Source organism: Ictalurus furcatus, chromosome 3, assembly GCF_023375685.1.
Source record: "Ictalurus furcatus strain D&B chromosome 3, Billie_1.0, whole genome shotgun sequence".
Classification (NCBI taxonomy): domain Eukaryota; kingdom Metazoa; phylum Chordata; class Actinopteri; order Siluriformes; family Ictaluridae; genus Ictalurus; species Ictalurus furcatus.
This window is the reverse complement of record NC_071257.1, coordinates 30,051,395-30,069,892: the sequence shown is the minus strand read 5'-3', so window position 1 is coordinate 30,069,892 and position 18,498 is coordinate 30,051,395. Positions and strand designations below refer to the sequence as shown.

Here is an 18,498-nt window from a genome sequence, read left to right as displayed (position 1 = left end):
TGGTGTAGTAGTAGAGAACAGAGTGTAGGTTTGACACGTTGCTATGCAATGTTCACTCGTGCCAGAACGTGGATATTCAGTGTATAGAAGGTGGTGCAGAGAAGTTGCATACAAATATTTGGTCTGTGAGACTTAGTTGGAACAATGAAATCATTCTTTACGTGTGTTTTTATTTTTCATCTTCAGTAGCCTCTTTATCCTGGTCAGTGTAGTGGTGGATCCAGAGCACTGGGATCTCAGGAACACTGGGTGCGAGGTGGGAATACACCCTGGATAGGCAGGACACAACGGATACCTCCATTCGCAATTTACTGTAACCAATTCACCTAGCTGTATGTTTTTGGGAGAGGGTAAGGAACCAGAGAACATAGAGGAAACCCACACAGATACAGGGAGAACATGCAAACCTCCACACACACAGTAACCCGAGCTCAGGATCAAACCAAAGAGCTGTAAGGTGCCAACACTACCCACTGCTCCACTGTGCCACATTGATTCAATTCTTTTATTTTCATGTTAATTTTTTACATGTGGTTTTTTATTTATTTACTTATTTATTTTTACGTGTGATCACATATTTGTCACGATAGTCAGTGACTCTGTCTACCATTAGGATCCCATTCACTTTCATGCATAAAGAAATTCACGTTCATTTATGACTATCTGCTACACTTACCGTATATCCACCCAGATTTGTTTGTGTATTATGTTACCAATTAAAAGTTCAAATCTGATTCAGGCCTCTTTGTAGTCTTATCAGGAACTAAGCAGGCAGAAAGGGCCTCTCCAAAGGATTCAAATCCTCCTGGCTTTCAGGATCTGCCAGTGGGATCAAAGCAGTGGAGCACGTCGGAGAGAGAGTTAATACGAGCTTAATCTTCCCAGTGTAAATCTAATCACATGGAGAGAGAGAGAGAGAGAGAGAGAGAGAGAGAGAGAGAGAGAGAAAGAGAGAGAGGGTGAGAGAGAGAGAGAGAGAGAGAGAGAAAGAGAGAGAGGGCGAGAGCAAGACAGGTAATGACAGAGTTATAGAGAGACACAGAGAGAAAGGCAGACCGAGAGAGATAGCGAGTGAGAGAGAGAAACAAACAGAAAGACACATTGTGATACAGTATGCCAGAGAGAGATACTGAAAGACTGACAGAAACAGGAATAGTGATCCTGAGAGACAGACATAGAAAGACAGTCAAAGAGAAAGAAAATAACAGACAGAGACAGAAAGAAAGAGAGAAAAAATATAGAGACAGCAAGAGATACAGAAACAAAAAGGCAGATAGAGATAAACGCAAAGAGACAGAGAGGAAAATAAACTGAAAAGACTGCGTGAGAGAGGTAGAGTGAGAAACACAGGGAGACAGATACAAATATAGAGATGGAGAGAGAGAGAGAGAGAGAGAGAGAGAGAGAGAGTGTCCTGTTTCACACAGAACACAGAGCGGAACAGATTTGAGCAGTGGACATATTCGAACTGGGCATGAAGATGTGCTGCACATATTCTGACACTCATTCATCAAGAGTTAGTACTCTAAAACATTATCCATACACACCCTGATAACATGTTACAGCACTATGCTGTTACAACTGATTCACCAGATGATTAGCCTGAGTATAAACAGCCTAGCTTAATGATAACTCACATTAACGATACAAGATGATAACATAAATCAGAAAAGCCTATAAACTATCCATGGGTATACTATCCATGCTCACAAAGTTGCTAGAAGTCACAAGATGATGTCATAGACAAATTTGCATATTCATTCATGCAAACATGCAATGTTTGATCGTTGGGAGACAATGGTGACCAGTGATCGGTCTTTGGGAATAGTGGCGATCAGTGATTGGTCATTGGGAACAATGTTCATCAGTAATCGGTCACTGGGTGACAATGCTGGTCGGTGACTGGACGCTGGTAGACAAGGGTGATCAGTGATTGGTCATTGGGAAACAAGGGTGATTGGTGATTGGTCATTGAGAATAATTGCGATCAGCGATTGAGTGTCGGAAACAATGGTGAGCGATGTTTGATCGTTGGGAGACATTGGTGATCAGCGATTGGTCTTTGGGAATCAGTGGTGATCAGTGACCGGGAACATCAGCCAGTCAGGCAAATGGAATAATAAATGCAACCAAGCTAAATGCTAAGTTAGCAAAAATTCTCAGCAGTGGCCCGCTCCTGATTCAGATTCAGCAAATAAATTCAGTATCTAAAGCCTATTTTCCTTCGATTCCTGTTGCATAATATTGTCTTTGATACGTGACTACATGTTAAGCTTCCATTCATCATTTGGATTACAACAGCTGGGTGCAAGACTACACCTGCCCGACTTTATCGCGTTCTCCTCCAACATCCTTGAGGAGTGAGTTAAGTGAGTTATCATGTCCACTCATTTCTAGTGGAACTTACACCAGGAACACGATCACAGAATTTCTAAAGGGCAAATAGTATATTTACGTGCATTTTCAATAGCAGATAGGTGATTGAAATGCTTGTGAAGCGTAGCTAAAATAGCGGCGAAGAGGGAAATAAACCTCTTCATGTGGTGTGAAGAGGCATTGATTTTTGACAACTGTGACTGATTTGAAGCACAACATGATGGCATATTTTCCATGTCCGGTGTAACAATAACAGACACAAATGTAGAGACAGGAAAAGAGAGACGGAGAGAATAATACAAAGGGAGACAAAGAGAAAAAGACACACACCGACAATGAGGTAAAGTCATTGAGAGAAAGAGAGAGAGAAGAGAAGACTTTCCTTCAGCTCTGACTATGGTGAATGCTTTGCCCTCCAGAATCCAGATGACCTCTTTGCATCTTCCTGGAGCCACTGCCATGAACAGCGCCAGTTCTGAATTTTGGCCCAGCATTTGGCTCTAAAGCTTCGTGTGGTACACAGCGCAGATCTCTACGCTAGCTCAGTGTGGTGCCAGGCTTTTATTAGTATCTTCTACCTCTGTACTTCAGGACATCCCCTGGAGTGCAAGAATGTGACGGATGACGGGAGAAGCTGAAACACTGCAATCAAGAAAGACAGAGCTCCTGCTGTCCCTTTCATTCACCCTTATCCTGTCTCTCCTCTCTTCTTCAGCCAGTTTCAATTACTGCCTGAGTACGTGACGGGCCCCTGATTGCACACGAACTGCGATTGGGGACACACTAACCTTGGGTTTGACGTGTTTCCCTGGAGATTCCTGAATCTTTTTCAGGAAGTGAACATTTCCAGGACTCTTGGTAACAAAATGGAAATTTCTATCGCACTGTAAAATAACAGAAGTGAAGACTCCAGAACTTTTTAGGTGCTTTTCACCCCAGGAACATTTTCAAGAATACAGGAGCTTGACGTACCTTTTCACAGCAGGAACATTTTTAGGAAAACAACATTTCCCTCAGATGTGTTGGTAATTTACACATCTACAATTACACTGTAATTACTTAGCATTAGCATCAACCACAAACTAAACCTTCATGGGGTCCACCATACTGAGAAATGTCGGCATTGGGTTATACACTCATGAGCTCATTACGAGGTGTGCGAATTTCTTCTTATAAGTTGTAAATAGCACTAGACCGGGCCGTTCATGTCGAATCTTTTCATAAACACGGTACCCTGTTTGAATAATATTCTGAGGGTTTGGGTTTTTTTTATATATGCAAGTTGAAAAAGCACCAGAGGAAATGTAAGAGACATGTACACACTCACTCACTTACTCTCACTCACTCGACCACCCAACAAAAAAATCACAGGTATGCACCCATGCTTCGTTTCATCCTGCCCCACGTGTGATTCCGTGACAGGTGGCGCTTAAACTAAATGAGATAAGAGAGACTTGCGGCTCAGTGCACAGATGCCTCAGACACCGTGGAGTTAGAAAAATCGCATTAGCTGTTACTTACAGCTCCGTGAGTTGATTTGTGAGTCAAGCAGCTTTCTTCTCGAGCGAAGCCAGATATATCGCGCTCCCACAGCCGAAGCAACAGCTGGAATATCATGCGTACAAGCCATGCAGAGAACGCTGCGCATTTGTCAGGCTGCCAGCCGTGCTCAGCTCGCTAATAATATCCTCACATGCCTCTGAACGTAATTACACCAAATGTGAGGCTATTTTGACCTCAGCATAAGGCTAAATGTTTGGGCTGGGAAACATGCCTTCACTTTATTGGTTGTGTGCGGAACATGCAGCAGCGGAGAAATAAAACATGCTAATGTTGGTAATGCAAGCGCTGCTGGCTCATCCTCTGAATAGACTTGATGAACTGAGTGCTGTTGTACGCGGAAAACATCTTGTGATGTAAATGTGTTTTTTTTGTGTGTGTGTGTGAGAGAGAGAGCTCATCACTGTGAGTACAAGAGGAGAGGAGCTCATGAGTAGTGCATCTCATTGGCCATCTACAGTGATTGCACAGTCATTTTTACAGGTATTCGGTATTCTAAGATCATTCTTATTTGCAGTGTAGGATCATGGTGGGAACTGTCTTTTGGATGAGTGTGTTCTATAGCGTTTCGTCTTTGGTGGTTAATAAATGAACACCTCGATTATTATAACGATGATCAAGTCAAATTTCCTTCTTGAGCTTGGACGTACAGGTTTGTCCTGCAAGTGTGTATTTATGTAAGGAATAAAACACGATGGAATGAAATGTTACAGGAAAATAATCAACAACAGGGTGGTGTAACAGAACGGTATGTCCCAGAGTGTTTTATTCCTCTTATACCACAGCAATTTGTCTTTCTTTAAAGTGATATGTTTTATACATTTATAGTAATATTTAATGTTGTGGAATGTCCATGAGGCAAGTTAGCTCCTGTTCTCACTTACATTATAGCAGCTATAAACATCCATTTATTCAATTAAATTTGATTTGTATAGCGCTTTTAACAACGGACATTGTCTCAAAGCAGATTTACAGAAACATATAAACACAGGATACAGATTTTGAGTGTGTGAATTTATCCCTATTGATCGAGCCGTTGAGACGGTGGTGAGGAAAAACTCCCTAAGATGATCTGAGGAAAAACCTTGAAAGGAACCGGACTCAGAAGGGAACCCGTCCTCATCTGGGTGACAACGGATAGTGTGAAAGGAAAAGAAAGTTCTGTACCTGTAGCTGTACCTCTGACAGTTGACGGTCTAAGCGCTGACGCTGGAGACTCCTTGCTAAATAAACGTCTCTATAGCTATAGCTGCGCTATATCAACAATTACTAAGAATGAGACAGAATATCATTGTCTCGTATACTGCGATATAAAATACTGGTGAGATGCACTCAGCTTCTCTGAGGTGTTTCGCGATATTTCAGTTTAATTTTCATTATGCGCTCACACACTAGGTGGATGTAGCAGAGGTAGTTGCATACAGAGTACAAAGTTTGCGAGTAGGAGCCTAACTGCCTTGAAGTATGCTCATTTAATAGTCCAAGTTAATCAGACGGAAGCGATACAGCACAAACACAAAGCCTCTAGCCTTGTTTCATTTGGCCCGCGTGAACTTGGTAAAAACAATACCGAAAGGCCCGTAATACACTACTATTCAACGTTTTCACACTAACCATGATTCACAGCATGTACGTAGTGTAGCCATCTGAAGGGCAGTTACCGTAACCCATCGTATATACAGTACGCATGTTAAAATCTAAGCCTGTGTGCTGTGCCTGTGTTCTGAAAGGATTCAGAAACATTTTGTACGTTGTCCTAGCTGTGACATAACCGGAAATTAATTTCAGAGGGATGAAGAAATATATATAATTAAACTGGTAAGTGTAATGCATTCGGCGCATTTCAGGCGGAAGTCGGACAGCAGTAGGAACCTTGATGACACGAAATTGTTATTTAGTTTAATAATTTAAGGCACAATCTACCGTCAAACAATCTTTCCATATTAATGATGTTGCTATGAAATACACTTATGACACTGAAAAAGATTAATAATAATGTTACACCTTATATTATAAATCCTGATCTAGTTTTCTTACAGTAGTTTCTTACAGTGTATAGTGATATTGCAGTGGTTGGATTTATTGTCATTACAAAATGAATGTATTCAAATTTGATATTTTATTTGTAAGGGTAAATACCGTCTCATGAAGCCTGTATAAGGATCTGTTTAGTATCGTGGCTTTAGTGTACCGTGTCATGGCTAACAATTATACATTTTTAAACGTTTTGAAGTGGACCGGCCACCATGCAAGTCTATGCGCTTGTTGCAACTATATAAATGTTAACGTATTAGAACGAGCAAATTAATATAAACCTTGCAACCATAATTACTGTTGGAATTCTGTGAGCTGTGGTATAAGATTATATATATATATATATATATATATATATATATATATATATATATATATAAATATTAATCAGTCAGGGTTTCAAAACTGAATTAACACAAGTCACCAGTTCATTATATGGAGTGGAACCTTTTGCATCAAAACATCAAACAATCTGATATCAATGTTGTATGTTGTATTAAGGTATGTATGTATTAGGCATGTGCTGATCATCATACAATATACTGTAATATTCAACACACATGATATCATTATGGTGGACACTTCCAACTGTCATTGGGTTGGTGACCCTCAAGGGTGTGTTATAGACCCCTTTAAAATGTGGAACATAATTGCAGGGGGAAATCATTCCTGTGGTACTTTTACCATACCACTTATCCTACACAGGGTCACAGGGGAGCCTGGATCCTATCCCAGGGAACTCTGGGCACACGGCAGGAGACGAACCCATCGCAGGGCACACACACATTTGGAATTGCCAATCAGCCTACACCGCATGTCTTTGGACTGGGGGAGGAAACCAGTGTACCCGGATTAAACCCCCGAAGCATGGTGAGAACATGCAAACTCCGCACACACAGGGTGGAGACGAGGTTTGAACCCCCAACCCCGGAGGTGCGAGGCAAACGTGCTAACTACTAATACCATAATTTATTTCTTATTCTGAAAGTGTAGTCATCATTTCGGGAAGTGTGTCAAATGTAATAGGCAGCAGAACAAGAGTTGTCTTCTATGGTTCCTCATTTTGGTTGAATTTGAAGACGTTCTTCTCAGAGTTCCTCTTTTAAATGTGTTTCATTTGTGGCTCTCCAATATGAACAACCACAGATGGGAACAAACATTGGGGAATTCATTTTTTTATATATGATATTCTGTAATATCATGTTAAGATTGCAAACAATGGTGACATTAATTATCACATGAAACTTTAACATCAGCACATACTTCATAATAATGGTTCCATTTTTAAATAAAGAACTGGTGACTTGCTGTGTAGTCAGTCTATATTTGTGTATATGTGTGTAAGGTGTGTGTGGCAGAAAGTTAGCGTGTATAACAGAAGTGAAAGCCCCTGTAAGCGAGCCCCAGAACCCCGGCTGCCCACGGTAGCGGCAGGCTACTCACGCTGGCAATGCCCCCAAGAGCGACGTGTCCAGCCCCAGCAACAGTCGATGTGAGTGCCATAGCGGCAAAGCCCATTGGATGAGGCCATCTGCCTGGGCCACCTGTCAAGACACAATAAAAAACAATCATAAGATCTCAGTAGAATCAGTTTAATTGACTTCGGCGAATGTTTATTATGGAGCCACAAGCGTGCACTGCAATGTTTTCAATACAATAGTGTTTCTCCTCTAATGACATATAATGTTAATTCCTAGAAAACTATTCAAGAGGCGGCCTGCAGGATGAATACAGGCATTTCTACTGTGTTAAATGGATCATCAGTCTGCGGCTAGTTATTACAGTAAATAATATGAATTAACAGCAATTTCCCTTTGGATCTCTGCATTAAAAGTAATGCAAAACACTAAACGTTCAAAATGGTGTATTTGCTGTTCACACATTGACGCGTTATTTGAGTTATTCACATCACCACCAGCTGTGGCCAGCTGTTGGACCCAAACAGTCAATTAAAGTTTCACGCTCAAGCTACCATCTATCATCATTCAGAGATCTAGCAAAGCTTGGACTATTGATATTGATTTTGTTGTGTTTTTATTTATTTATTTTTTTTTTTTTTGGGGGGGGGGGGGTGGCTATTATTTGAAGCTAGTTCAGCTTGGATTGTGAAAATATGCAGTTATGAAATTAATGTTTCTGGGGCTGCTCTGTTTTTCATGGCTCCTGTCTGCTAAACTTGAGTAGGACACCATGACTAGCTTATACTGATTACAGAAGAATTCTACAGTCTTTCCAGGATTTCGTAGAAATTAATGATTATATTATATATATATTAATTATATAATAATTAATTAATTCGATTCACGTGCGTCGAACATGAGTACAGCTAAAAGGTCTCGTTTACCAACAAACATCAAACATGCGAAAGACCACGCAAAACTATTTCTTTCAATTACAGTCTCAGTTCAAGTAGTTTACCGCGAAAAAACAACAAACATAAAAACTCAAGTTACATCAAAATTTTGAGAAAAAAAACAAAACAAGCCACAGCAAAATCGAGCATTTTTGGCCGCATCAATCACAAAAACTCCGCAAAATCCTGTACGGACTGATTTTAAGTTTCATTCTGCTATTTCTATGTAGATAGTGAGTGAAGCTAACAGAAATAAAGACAGAAATAAGGAAAGTCCTTTAAAAAGTAAGATCCTCATGTATATGTTATTTAAACACAGTATAATTTTATGCTTGATCATATAACTTATACCACAGTGCTGTTGAATTCTGGATTCTGACTGAACAGATCTTGATTAACTTTTAAAACAGCACCTCTGGCAGGTTTATATTAATGCGCTTGGTGTAATACGTTATCTATAGTAACCACCGATTCACAGGGACACTCCACATAACCAAAAGGTTTTCTGTGAGGAGATATTTATTTAACATTTTTGGAAGGAGTCTCCAGTGTCAGCACTTTGTAACAGTCAGTGCTAAAGCTGCAACATTTTTTGCACGTTTCCTGCCACTTAAGTTTCACCAGCTAGAGGTTTTTGCAGTTTCTTGGTAATGTGACACGTAATTTTTTTATTCATGAGAGATAAAAAAAGATGCTTGTGAGGGAACAACTCTTTATAGCTGTTATAATGTAAGTGCTAATAGCATCTAACTTGTTTTGCGGATGTTCCACAGCATTAAATGTAACTATAATTGGACAAAACATGATGTGTTGTTCTTTATTTAAAAAAAAATAAATAAATAGTTGATAAATTGCTGTTGTATAAGAGGAAAAAAAATGTGCTCTTATAGGTAAAAATAAACATGCTAGGACAATAATTAACTTCGAGGAAGTAATAATAACTCCTTTTCGCAATGGGTCGCTGATGATTTTCCTATAATAGCACACCCTGTTATATTTTATTCCTTAAATATCAAATGTGTACACCATTTCCTGCCCAAATATCTTGTTTCACTTGCAGATGAGTCACTTGTTGGTTTGACTTGCACAGTCGTCCATGAGAGCGTATTCTGGCCATGATCATATAATTAGTGAAATATAGAAATGAAAGCAAAAAACAAAAGCAAATGTTTCTTTGATTTCAACAAAGGCAATTTTCACCTGGTATATGAGTGCCTGTGGTGTGTGTAATATCTCTGAGCCTGTCTGGCTGATGCTGCTTATCCTCTTCATCAGTGAGTCAATGACACCTTATCTGCATTCACACTGCCTCCATTGTATGTGCAGATACAGGGGCTGCAGATAACGCCAGTGTGAATAATCACCAGCGTCGTTCAGTGATGGAGGCGAGACGAGCTCTATCTGCTCCCCCCACAGACACCCTAGCATCTACTAGCAACGGTGCAGAAAATGATAATAGCACTGAACGAAATACAACATGACCCAAAGGAACGAGACGCTCTTTTGCGGGGGAGATTTTGTTTGTTTAATCCACCGTAGGTCATTTCTCAGTGAAATGAGGAGAAGATGTCTTTATACTAAGATGAACTGTTCTTGCAAATAGTCCCAGTTTCTTGGCAGTCCCCAGCAGGATTACGATTATTTTCTTTTTCTTTTAAACTAGAAGAACGAACCATATAAGGGCTCAGAAAATGAGCAGCAGATTCCAAAATTTGGTGATCGCATGACCTAGATGGATCAGGTGCTCTTTGCCAAAATGTGAGACTAAAAATAAACTTTAGTGTAATATTCTTTGGAGATGTGACCATTTTGAAAAAGGAGAAGGAGAAAAAGAGGGATGGGGGATAGAGAAGGTGGGGATGGGATTGGAGGACCTGTGATAAGAGTACGGCATTGTTAATTCCATCCACACACACCTCAATCCCCTTCGATTAGCGTCTACTGGCAACTGGCAATGCTAATGCCGCTGGCTGCCCATGCTGCCAATCACTGGGAGAGCAGGTTTGATGGAAAGCAGACATGGCAGGCCTGGGAAAAAATGTTTGTGTGCTGTCTGGCACAGAGACAGGGACATGACTCTTCACAAAGACTCCGAAGTCACAGCGGGCATGCTAAGCGCCAGCGTCTGGCTTTACTCTGACACTGTCATTGTTTGGTCTCTTGTTTCTTGCCTCGGACACACACAGCTGGATGGACACTTTTTGCCTTGGCTGTATCCTCAGGGTCGAGTCTCTGATTACTCAGTCCAATCAAGACATGCACCTAAATACTGACTGCTAAATGATTACTAAACTATTAGCCATGATACTAAATCTGATCATCCCTGATTATACTCATTTATATAATAAAGATGCTAATCAGCTCTAACAAAGGTGCAAGCTGAGAGATATGAGCAGCAGATTGCATTATTGCGAGCGCTGATAATTAACATGGCTGATCTCCAGATAGGCATTTTAACCCTGGTCGCAAAACCAATAAGGTTTCTGCAGTAATGTGGCAGTGCTCCTAGCAGCTGAGTGACGGATCATTTGCGTAGCTGCGTAGCGCAGTTTGCAGAGACACAATGAGTGGGAGAGAGAGAGAGAGAGACAAACGGCATGTTGATGCAATGGAGGATCATCAACCATGTGTGAGTTATGAATAAGGGAGAAGCAGAAGAGCAAGAGAACAAATAGACATAGCAGCAAAACAAAGACAGAGAGATGTAATCAGAGAGAAAGATGAACAAAATATTGAGATGTACAGCAAATACAGCCCATATGTAAGGAAAGAGAAAAGTAGAATAAACAAGAGCTACAGTAGTGTTGGAGCTAGTACTGGTCCAGAAAAAAACAGGATTTTCTTTTTAAAATAATTAAAAATGAAACATTTTTATGATGCCTGAGAAAATTCCAGTATCTGAGTATCAATTTATTTACAATATGACAAAAATATCATATCATGATACTTGAGGACATTTCTACGATACACGATGCCTATCACGATATATACTTAGCTAACAAACTGACCGCAAAACAGTAGTACAGTAGTAAAATAAACAAAAAAAAACTGTTGCAATGACTTTGATGGTACTTTTCTTTAATGCCTTAAGATTACTTTTTTTCAAGAATGTCAAATCAACGGCATCCATTCAGTAAAATGTCATTTTTAACGATTAAAAACATAAAATAAATACATTACCAACGATATCTTGGAAAACTGTATTGTGGAATAATTTATCACGATATCGATATTATATCAATATATCGGAAGTAAGCATTTTGGCAATCTTATTAAGAACCAGATAACATTTCTGCCACTTTAAGAGCCAAACCATTGCATATTCCAACGTATATTCCAACGTACTTTAACATTAAAACGCTGTTTTATGCACAAAACCCAGCACAATTTCATGCCACCAGCCCAACAACTTTTTGGAAGTGAAATTATTATTTTGTTGTTGTTGTCGGTGTTGTTGGATAAATGCACAGAATGAAAACGTACCAGCACTGGCACTTTGTTAGTAGAAAAGTGATAAATGAGAGGTGGACAATGTGTGGACTCTCATGGAGAGCCATCTGGCATGTGTGATGTATGAAGAACTAGAAAAAAAGTATAAAGTAGACGACGTACAGAAATGAAGTGAGAGAACAATAAAGAGAGAAGAAAAGAGAGAGATCTGAAAATCATGGTAATCCTACCAATTAATAGTAAAGGGGTTCTTAAAGGGTTCCTCAAGGGTTCTTCAGATACTTACGGGTTTTTAGCTTCTAACTTGAAGGCTTATCTGATAGGAAATCATTCTGTTGGAGGGTTCTTCATAGAAGAATAATCATTACTCCAGAGGAATTAGCCAAACAAAACCGTTTAAGGGTTTAGAACAGTAAGGGTCCCTTAATTCATTTCCATTTCATAACCTAAGCATGATATACTGTATATAAGGTTCTATCCGCCATCCTTTCTTTACCTAGATAGCACCTTACAGTACTTGGATCACAATTTGCCACATCTTTGCCTGAATTATGAAACCCCTACCTCCAAGCTTCCAGATGTCTGGTTCTTGGTTCCGGTGCAGAAGCCACAAACAAAGCGTTTTTTCCAGCATGGAATGATTTGAGATAAGACACAAGCTCCCAAAACAGCACTTCCACCTTGCTGGTGGGGAAAAAAAAAAAGCGCTAAAATGGGGAGCTCTGACAGGCCAGTTGGTTGTACGTATGGAGAAAGGATGGCATAAACAGAGAACAACGTGACAGAAGAAAAAGTGGATCAGGAGAAGAATGAAGACAGATATGAACCGAATGTCAACCCTATGGAGGCATCTGGCATGTGTGTTTTATGGGAGGAAGCCTGATCTCACCTCCCTAGTGCCAAGAAAGAAGGCACACGAGTCACCGTGTGCCAACCTGCAGTTTGTGAACCCTGGACTACATCCAATGAGACACCAGAGTGAGAGAAATCATGAGATAGAAAATGAAGAAGAGGGGGGGTGAGAAAAAGAGAGAAGTAGATGCCTGGCGCCAGGATCCATGCTTAGCTTGGTGTAAAATGACTGTCACAACTAATCCACACTTATTCGAACGTCTGACCTCATCCTGTCAACCACACACTCTCGACGGCTTATTTTGTCTGCATTCAGCACTTACATCCATCTCCTGGGTGGAGTAATTTCTCTTAAAAAATCTCTCCTTGTGGTTCATAAGTAGAGGCCAAGATCTAAATTGTTGGTAGGAGGCTGCGATTTGTGTTCCAGCGCAATTAAGGGTGGAACATGAGTCATGAAAAATTCTCTAGTCTAACACAAAGGCCTGAAGCCATTTTTACAGTCCCATATGAAATTCATATTGCGTGTCACACCATCATTTAATATGTATACAGTCTTCCCGTGAATAATGGTTTAATGAAGCATGGCATGGTTTGAGGAGAAAAAAAGTGCCTTTAATACTCTTCACATTCCTGAGACACCTCCGATTGGCCTACAATCAGACACGGGTCATCAAAACACACACTTGACAGTCACATCCCACACTCGTACGTACAGTGTGCACTGAAACAGGAGTTTGCCAGAGAGCACATCCTCACGTCTCGCTCCGGCAAGCTAATGAAGGCTAATCGCTCATAATGAAAAGGGTAAATATAAGATTCCAGCAATCTGTGCGTAATGACCAAGCAGAGGAAGCTACATTAGTGCGACCGGTCATTGGTCTCTTGGCTGCTGAACGGATATAAGCAGATGAAATGCATGTGTGCACAGATAATTGCTGAGCAACTGACAAAAGCTGAGCTAGATTGTACCCAGTGATTTGGAAGAAAAGAATAGTATGGAGCCCCTCTCACAGGAACTAATGATGAGCGTATTGAGGCACAGCAGCAAATGGAGCAGGGGTTAGCAATATTGTGCAACCTGCATCTAATATTGGAATATCTTTGAGGCCAGAATATTAGTAATTGTTATTACAGCTCATTCTCTGGAGTTGAATGCAGCGATAGATGTGGTGTGTCATCATGCAACAGGGGAGATTCAGCAAACGGGTGGTTACTGGCTGATGTTGGGTTTAAACTGTACAGTCCAAATTGCACAATATAAAATAATTCTTTCGTCAAGATTCATAGAAAGCAACTTAGTGATGCAGAATACAATCCAAACGTGTGGATGTGAGTTAAAGGCCTAGTACCGATTGGTTCTCTGGAAGTCCATCCATCCATACATCCATTTCCTGTACCGCTTATCCTACACAGAGTCATGGGGAGCCAGGAGTCTATTGGGGCACGAGTCGAGGGACACATCGGATGGGGTGTCAACCCATCGCAGCTCACAATCGCACACACACTCACATACTCATTCACACACTACGGACAATTTGGAAATGCCAATCAGCATGTTTTTGGACTAGGAGAAGAAACCCTCAAAGCAAGGGGAGAACATGTAAGCTCCGTGAACACAGGGAGGAGGCGGGAATCAAACCCCCGAAGACGTGCTAACCACCATGCCCCCAACACCCCCCACCCCCCATCCAGTCAGGGGTTGATTTAGTTTTAAATCAAATCCAATCCAAGCTTATAGGTATGAGTCCAAAGCTCAACTGGTTGTCCAGATTGTTTTTAACTTGGATTTTCACATGTGAACTAGCAGAGAGTCTGAATTGATTTAGTTTTAAATCAGACAGAATCCAATCCAAGCATACGGGTACGAGTGAAGGTCCAGGTCCCAAAGCTCAAGTGGTTCTCAGGCAGTCCTTGAACTCACACCCATCGCAGCCCTGACACAAACCCTAACTGTTCCAACTGAGAACCCTAAGGATTCCAGAAACTTTCAGTTGAGCACAGAGTAAACAACAGTGGAGACTTTCTTTCAATATGTAATATTTGCCTCTATAATCAAACTGGCAAGCAAATTTGTCATAAAATACGAATAGTTTTCTATTAAACTGAGGCTAAATCAGTTTTTGTCAACCGTCCTTGTTGGTTATATACAGAACAACAATCTAGATATATTTTTGAGTCCTCTGACTCTGATGCTCCATTAAAGCTAATGGTATACAAGGGCTGAGGCTAATGACTGGTTTAAAAGTTTTGAGTAGATGAAAAACATGCTCAGTTTGGAAAGACTCACTTAAAATGGATAATTTGTTTGTAATGATTTGTTTGTTGGCCATCACAATATATTGATGGTGACTTCCCCAAGCGAAACACAACCTATACGACTCCTCTGACCTTGAACCACTAAGCACTAGTCGGTTCTCAGCAAACTGCACTAATGAGTTTTTCTTTCGATTAAATCCGTCATTGTGTTACAAAACGACTGTATGCACTTCAGGTGTGGCTCAACCCATTAGACACGACTTCTAAATGGCCCTGCCAAAGGACAGGAAATAATGAATAGGTCTCTCATAGTGCCTTCTTGGAGAATATCCTGTCAATGAATTTAGCTTGAGGCAAGTGAAGTAGGTTTATAAGCAGTGGCAATTGCAAAATAATGACTTTGGTGACAAGCTCCGTCCATCAAGGCTGGCATTAATAAAGCATCCTCGAGGGTTAATGTATGATGATTATGCGCTGGCCAGCCAGCCCTAAAAAATGTCAGCATATGAGACCCACTGGGATTTTTCACAAATTGAACCTTTGATCAGAACGTAGTACACACACTACCAATGAGGGCTGGTCATGATATAAGATAGAAGACTAAAATCTAATCAGTCAATAGCTTGGCAAGGAAACTATTAGGGGTTTTAACTGATTGCATAGTAATAATGATATGGAGCAAATATTACATGCATACTTAAAGACAGACAGCTGCCTTCACAATTTCAATTCTGTAATGGCCTTCTGGCTTCATGCCATGTTTCCTCCAAATATAGGTAAAATATGGTAAACATAAAGCTATAACCCTTTCATTTAAAAAAAAAACAAACACTAAACGTATGGATCGGCTACACATAGACTTATCTAAACAGCCTTGAATCCTATGTTTTTGTTTGGTCCATGCAGAACTATTGATATTTTAATATGGAGGGGAAAAAAACAGTTCTTCAAGAGATCTTTAAGAGATCAAAGCTAATAAATTAGCTAACAAGAAAGTGTATTACTTGGAACCCCTAGGGAAACATTCCAAGACCCTTTTGGAAGCTCGGAAACCCTTTATTATCCAATGAACCATGAAATAAAGGGTTAAAACGGTTCATTGGATAATAAAGTGGTTCCTTGCTTCAAGAAAGGGGTACAACTTGGAACTTTTAATGTTAAACACTCTGTTATAGGGTTCTACTTGGAACCTTTAATGTTAAACACTCTGTTATAGGGCTCTACATGGAACCTTTAATGTTAAACACTCTGTTATAGGGCTCTACATGGAACCTTTAATGTTAAACACTCTGTTATAGGGCTCTACTTGGAACCTTTAATGTTAAACACTCTGCTATAGGGCTCTACATGGAACCTTTAACGTTAAACACTCTGTTATAGGGCTCTACATGGAACCTTTAAGAGTACCCCAGAGAGACAAAGAAAGAACCCTTAAAGTTTCTAAACTTCTAAGCGTGTAAGGTGACCTGGATGCTGAAAGTACAGTTGAATGTTTCTTCAAGGATTCTTTGGTTAAGTGTTTTTAGCTTCATAAAACGATTCAATTTGAAACCTTCTCTAATAGGAAAGCACTCAGTTGTTGGGTTCTATGTAAGACCTTTATAAGCTCCCTGAAAGGGACAATTGAAGAACCCTTAAGGGTTCCAATTTTTTTAAGAGTATAGGGCAACCTGGTGAGAAGTAAGGCAAGAGGTCTCAAAAACAAGAATCTAAATTCTAAAACAGTCCACACTTCAAAGGTTCTCCAAGAGTTCTTAGAAGAGGGTACTTACATAGCCTCCTAAAGTGAGTCTACTTAGAACTTTCTCTAGTAGAAAAACGATCAGTTGCATGATTCTTCTAGACAACCGAGGACCCTTAAAAGTGACTAGCTTTAACAGTTTTTTAAGACCTTGCTTCTTTCAGGCTGTCGGGTGCCATCATCAATCCCCAACCCACTGTTCTCTTTTTTCAAATCAGGTCAGGTCTGAAAAATCCTGAAAGCAAATGTGGACAAAAGAACTGATTGTGGCTGCTACAGTGACTGTGCTTGCGTTAAAATCTAGCATCCCTGTGGTTAACTTATGAATATTCCTGCACATTGTGCATGGCTGACAAGGTCTCCCTCTGCGAGCCGAACATCGACAAATAAATTGAGGTAAAAGAAGGAAGCATAAAACTGAAAAGATAATACGTCATTGAGCAAGGATTGCGCTATTTTTAGTTTCTCGGAGCCCAAAATAATGGATGTTTTATTTTACGGCACAGCAGGAGTGCAGTATATTCAGATATCCATCCTTTCTGCTAACGCTTTAGTGGCTGAGTATTTACTGTAGTGCAATCACCATGTACAACCTCAAGACATGATCAATGCACCACAGCATTCAAGTTTGCTTACCCACCAGTCTTGCACTGGGAATATCTTTTTTAGTGTTTCCTTGCTCCAACACACCCATTTGAACTTGTTCATGACCTGATGAATTGGGTCAGGTGTGTTAGAGCAGGGGAACTCCAGGAGCAGGACGCACAGGAAACATAGCTGTAAGTGGAGACTGCAGCACCACATGTCCAGAGAAAGTTAAGCTTAGGTGTATTAATAAAGCCGCATGATGCAAGGGCTTGAAACATACTTTTAAAAAAGCCCACTGGGGGGTAAATGTAGATATTACGGGTGCCGAAAGCGAGTGCGCGTTACAGAGGAAGAATTTGACCTGCAATAATCTGAGATCAGGGTTAGGTTCATGTGAAGATCAGGGTGCTCTCTGGAGACTTGGCGCGCGCGTGCGTGCGTGCGTGCTTGTGCGCGCGCGCGCGTGTGTGTGTGTGTGTGTGTTGTTTGCAGGGTTCCTCCTCACATAGTTCAGCATTACATGTTAGGACATGAAGCCAAAAGCCGGCAACCCGGCGTGCGCTTTTAGTCTTATCTTTCAATCAGAAGGAAACATTCATTCACACTTGCACTCAAATCAGGCTTCCTGTGCTGTCCTTCCATGTTTTATAAAACAATATAGCCTGAGCATAATGTACAACATTAAACTTAATTGTAAACAAACTACACGGATTAAGGAATTCAAGCATTTCAGGAACTGAAGAAATTCAACTGTCGGGGATTTTGCGTGGATGTCAAGTAAAGTGCGCACCAGTTGTTGAGTATATTGGGGGTATTAATAGCCTACCTATCTGTGCGCTCAAATGATCCAAATGCGCATAAATTGTGCGGGACAATCGTGATTTAAAAAAAAAAAAAATTGCACAAGTCATCAAACTATACATTTGCACAGTGCAGCATTTATGCAAGAAAATAATTCAGAATATGCAAACGGGAATCTCTGTGCTTACCTTCCATCAAACTCTGCGCTCACCCCGATCCAGCAAAGCCACAACACGATCAACTTTATCAACATCTCCGCGTGCGTTTGCGCAAAAATCCGACCCAACCTCGGAGCTCTCCGGTATTTCAGCACAGTGTAAATGATTCAGGGACAGAAGTTCACAGAAGGTCCGACATGGGAAGAGTAGAGACAGAGTTCACACTGCGTCCAGTTCACGTAGTAGGTCTGAAGCGCACTGGTCTGGTGCTGAGAGTCCGCTGCTTCTATATACCGCGTGAAGCCAAGTGCACTCTGCTGGCGCTC

The 18,498-nt window shown here is 40.6% G+C and overlaps 1 protein-coding gene across 5 annotated transcripts in view; it reads right to left on the bottom strand.

Moving 5' to 3' along the window:
* npnta (nephronectin a) overlaps window positions 1–18,498 on the bottom strand; it is a 65,536-nt gene extending 47,038 nt beyond the window's left edge. For 2 of the 5 annotated variants that reach the window (XM_053621976.1, XM_053621978.1), the window contains exons 1-2: window positions 18,203–18,497; window positions 7,414–7,514 (exon numbers count right to left, since the gene is read on the bottom strand). In XM_053621976.1, coding sequence (XP_053477951.1) covers window positions 7,414–7,514; window positions 18,203–18,267 — 166 coding nt within the window. In that variant the 5' untranslated portion in view covers window positions 18,268–18,497. Of the gene's footprint in view, window positions 1–7,413; window positions 7,515–18,202 lie in introns of all 5 variants that reach the window. The other 3 variants (XM_053621979.1, XM_053621980.1, XM_053621977.1) reach the window with 2 other exon arrangements.